At 41.3% G+C, this 3,618-nt stretch overlaps 1 protein-coding gene across 1 annotated transcript in view; it reads right to left on the bottom strand.

Moving 5' to 3' along the window:
- Positions 1-987: 987 nt before the first annotated feature.
- Positions 988-3,618, bottom strand: part of LOC118334842 (desmoglein-2-like) — an 11,048-nt gene continuing 8,417 nt past the window's right edge. Inside the window, exons 9-13 of the mRNA XM_035670914.1 lie at positions 3,144-3,286; positions 2,803-3,024; positions 2,248-2,376; positions 1,608-1,729; positions 988-1,110 (exon numbers count right to left, since the gene is read on the bottom strand). Coding sequence (XP_035526807.1) covers positions 988-1,110; positions 1,608-1,729; positions 2,248-2,376; positions 2,803-3,024; positions 3,144-3,286 — 739 coding nt within the window. The remainder of the gene's footprint in view (positions 1,111-1,607; positions 1,730-2,247; positions 2,377-2,802; positions 3,025-3,143; positions 3,287-3,618) is intronic.

Genomic DNA, 3,618 nt, shown 5'->3' with positions numbered 1-3,618 from the left:
ATCGATGTCCGGAGGAGGTTTCTGGCTGGTTTGGACCTGAGAGTACACCACATCACTCAAGGCGACTGAGGACTGCTTCCGCTGTGAGGAACTGCAGGAAGACTCTGGTAAAGTCCATTACAACACTTCTTAACGCAACATGAGCTGATCCATCAGTATTAACACTTGCGACATTAAAATTTGCTTGGATAAGGATAAGATGCCCCTTATTAATCACATAGGGAAATTCAGTTCACACAGCAGGAATGGGAACATATTAGTGCAAAAAACGAGTTCGTCGTTGTAAACGTAATCTTTTAATCAAGATACAAAGAATCTTACAAAATGTAACTCGCTCGTACTCACTATAACTGAGACAACTAATATAACACTTATAGCATAAGCAATGTGCAACGGTTACCCATGGTGTGCAATTTAAAATATTTAGCAAAAAACTACCCACTAGTCAATGTGCAATTTAGGATTAAATAATATAGTTTGAAGTTGAATTTAAAACAGTCTTGTAGTCAGCAGGGGGTGGAGGTACTGGGTTCTGTGGCGTTGTGGAGTCTGATGGCAAGATAGGTACAAACTAAAACCTCCAAACCATTTGCAGGCTCGGGGATACATCTGTGTGGAAAGTGCTCCTGAGTCTGCCTGAGCTCGTGTTAGAGAGGCGAGAGGATGACAGGGGTTGTCCATGATGGCTTTCAGCTTCCCTCTCATCCTCTTCTCAGTCACAGCCTCCACACTGTCCAGCTCCATTCCCACCACCGAGCTGGCCTTCTTTACCAGCTTGCTCAGCTTGTTGGCACCATAAGTCCCGATGCCTCCTCCCCAGCAAACCACAGCAAAGAAGATGACACTGGCCACTATAGACTGGTAGAACATCCGTAGTAGCCGAGTGCACACGCTGAAGGACCTGAGCCTCCTCAGAAAGAACAGCCTCCATCCAGTCCAGTTTATTGTTGAGGGTCACTCCCAGGAACTTGTAGGAGTCCACCATCTCTACCCTCTCCCCCCCTGGGGATAGAGGCCTCTTGCTGTACCGGAAAAATCTTGGACAATGTCTCCCACCCACTCCACAATGAACTGGTCAAACACAAGAGGACTTTCAGTGCAAGACTCATTCTGCCGAGATGCACCACAGAGCGGCACAGGAAGTCATTCCTGCCTGTGACCATGAAACTCTTCAACTCCTCCCTCAGAGAGTCAAAACTCAGTCACTGTCATTAAACTGGTGCTCCAATGTTACTGTGGTGTGCAATAAGTTGATTAAGGTGCAATACAATGTGTAATACACTGGATCTTTCTGTCATTCTTTGTAGATTGTAGATAGTTGGAGATTATTACAATCTACAATCTTTAAAACTCATTACTATTTAATTTCTGTTGCCACATGCTGTGGCATACATTTAAATTTACTTTGTATATATTAGTATTACCAAAGTATTTCTGATTCTGATTCTAGTTCTCTTCACCTTTGTTATGACTTTATTATTAGTTAACTTACCTACACAAACTCATCTGTCATTAAAACATATAGTATTATCATGTTGACTGTTGACTGGAATGCTTTAGTCTTTGTGCTCCTAAATACAGATAGTCTGATAGTCTGTGTATTTTACCTTGTCCTCTCCCCGGCCCTCTGTGTGGTAGACAATGAGGTGTTCTCTGGTATCAAAAGGAAGTTCAGTGAAGGTCCCTGACACTCCTCTGCATGAGCAGGTCACCAGAAAGACCGCTACGACTGAAAAACATAACCACAACAGAATTGAAAATCTTACACTTAATATATATAGGTGACAGGAAGGATTTTCTCTTATTCTCAGTTTTAGACATGGAGATTTTTATTTTTATTTGCCATTATTTTGAGATACTCTAAAACGACACTGCCCCAATGCAATAAAGGTAACTGAATACAATGTAGAATTTTTAAAATGACATAGGCTAGAGTTGTAGATTTGCAGGGGTAGTAATCCAAAAGAATCCTGCCCATCGATAGGGTATTTGTTTAAGCTACAAAGAGATTTTAAATTTTTATTCTTTTTTAACCACATTCCTAGATCATATAAGTGTATTTAATATGTATATATATTAATATTTAATTTTCTAGTCATGCTAACCCTACAACATACTCACTAAGCAGTGTCAGAAGTCCCAAGAACAATGCCCCCACTCCCAATCCTCCAAATGTAGAAGAAGATTCCTTGAGAAAAGCTCCTTGACCATGTAAACCTTGTGCTCTGCAGGTCTCTCCTTCCTCACAGGAGCACACATATAGGTCCAGGTACTGGGGGTCTGGGCATGCGAGGCCCTGCTGATCCTGGATGATGAAAGCAACCTTGTAGTGACCAGGCCACAGTGGTCTCAGAGCCCTGAGGGATGCGCGGGTATCTAAGAGCGAGACAGAACGAGAGGTGTCTTACTGGTCCAGTAGACCAAAGTTCTTTTTCCACTGTTGATGCACCCCTGTGTCATGAGAAATTGTTCTGTCTTGGGTAAAGGCACTGGATGAGACCTGTGTAAACAGGTGAAATTCTTGATTAAAATGCATTTTAATCGGCGCTATAAGAGAACTCACCTTGAAAGAAACATGAATGCCTTTAGTTCTGTTTAGAACAGGTGCACTTTAGCCTTTTGTGGTGGAAATTAGTATTACAACAAAGCAAAAATCTCATAATTTACACTGATCACACTGGCTTTATCAAATGTAGACAGACATCTAGCAACATGTACAGACTTTTCAATATGAAGTTTAAACCATTTGTGTGAACAGAAACCCTCATTAAACAGGTAATAATAAAAATTAAGGCACCATACCATTTGAAGGTTCAACCCTCCACTCCCCTTGGGTCTCCTCTGACAAAAGGCTGAAGCTGAAAGGGGCTGAGTTTGGGTCTCCATCCTCATCCACCACTGTCACGTTAATGACTTCAGTGTCTGAGCAGATGTACTCCACATCATTGGTCAGTGAGGGGCAGTTGTCATTTACATCTCCCACCTGCAACGCTATTGTTCCTGTGATCATCTTAGGTGGTGTTTCTGTGGGAATCAGAAAACACAAGCAGTCCACAACAGAAAGTTTGACAAACTTGGTGGGTGTTTATTCACAGTGTGATCAGCAGTAGTAGCAAAACGTTTACGTGATAAACAGAGCTTACCATCAGTTACACTTAGTATTTTAGCGTAGTAAGTTCCATTAACCAAGAACGGGGATTCTCTGTCTGGGTACTTCTGAAGTCTAATCTCAGCTGTTTCTGGGTCGATCAACAGCCAATTGTCAGGATCATAGCCTTTAGCATATCTGTGGGAACAGAGTGCAGCAACATTTACTTTACAGAGTATAATCACATCAGTCACATATTTTAATTTATCTACTGGTTATAATGTAATTTCTTCTGGCCTTAAATCTAGTGCAGACATTCATGGTGATCAGGGGATGGTTCTCAACTTTTCTGGTGTCAAGGACCCCCAAACAGATATAAAATGTAGTCTCAGGGATCCCTGTCTGATAAGATTTAGTTATTCCATACAGTATATTTGTAGATTAAACAGTGTAAAACCTATCAAAAGAATGGTCATTTTTATACATTCTCCCATTAGGCTAACTTCTAGTGAATGAAAATTAAAAGATTC

The sequence above is a fragment of the Morone saxatilis genome, unplaced genomic scaffold, assembly GCF_004916995.1.
Source record: "Morone saxatilis isolate NCDOM2014 unplaced genomic scaffold, NCSU_SB_2.0 Contig23, whole genome shotgun sequence".
NCBI lineage: Eukaryota > Metazoa > Chordata > Actinopteri > Moronidae > Morone > Morone saxatilis.
Note: the sequence above shows the minus strand (reverse complement) of the source record. Positions and strands in the feature narration are given on the sequence as shown.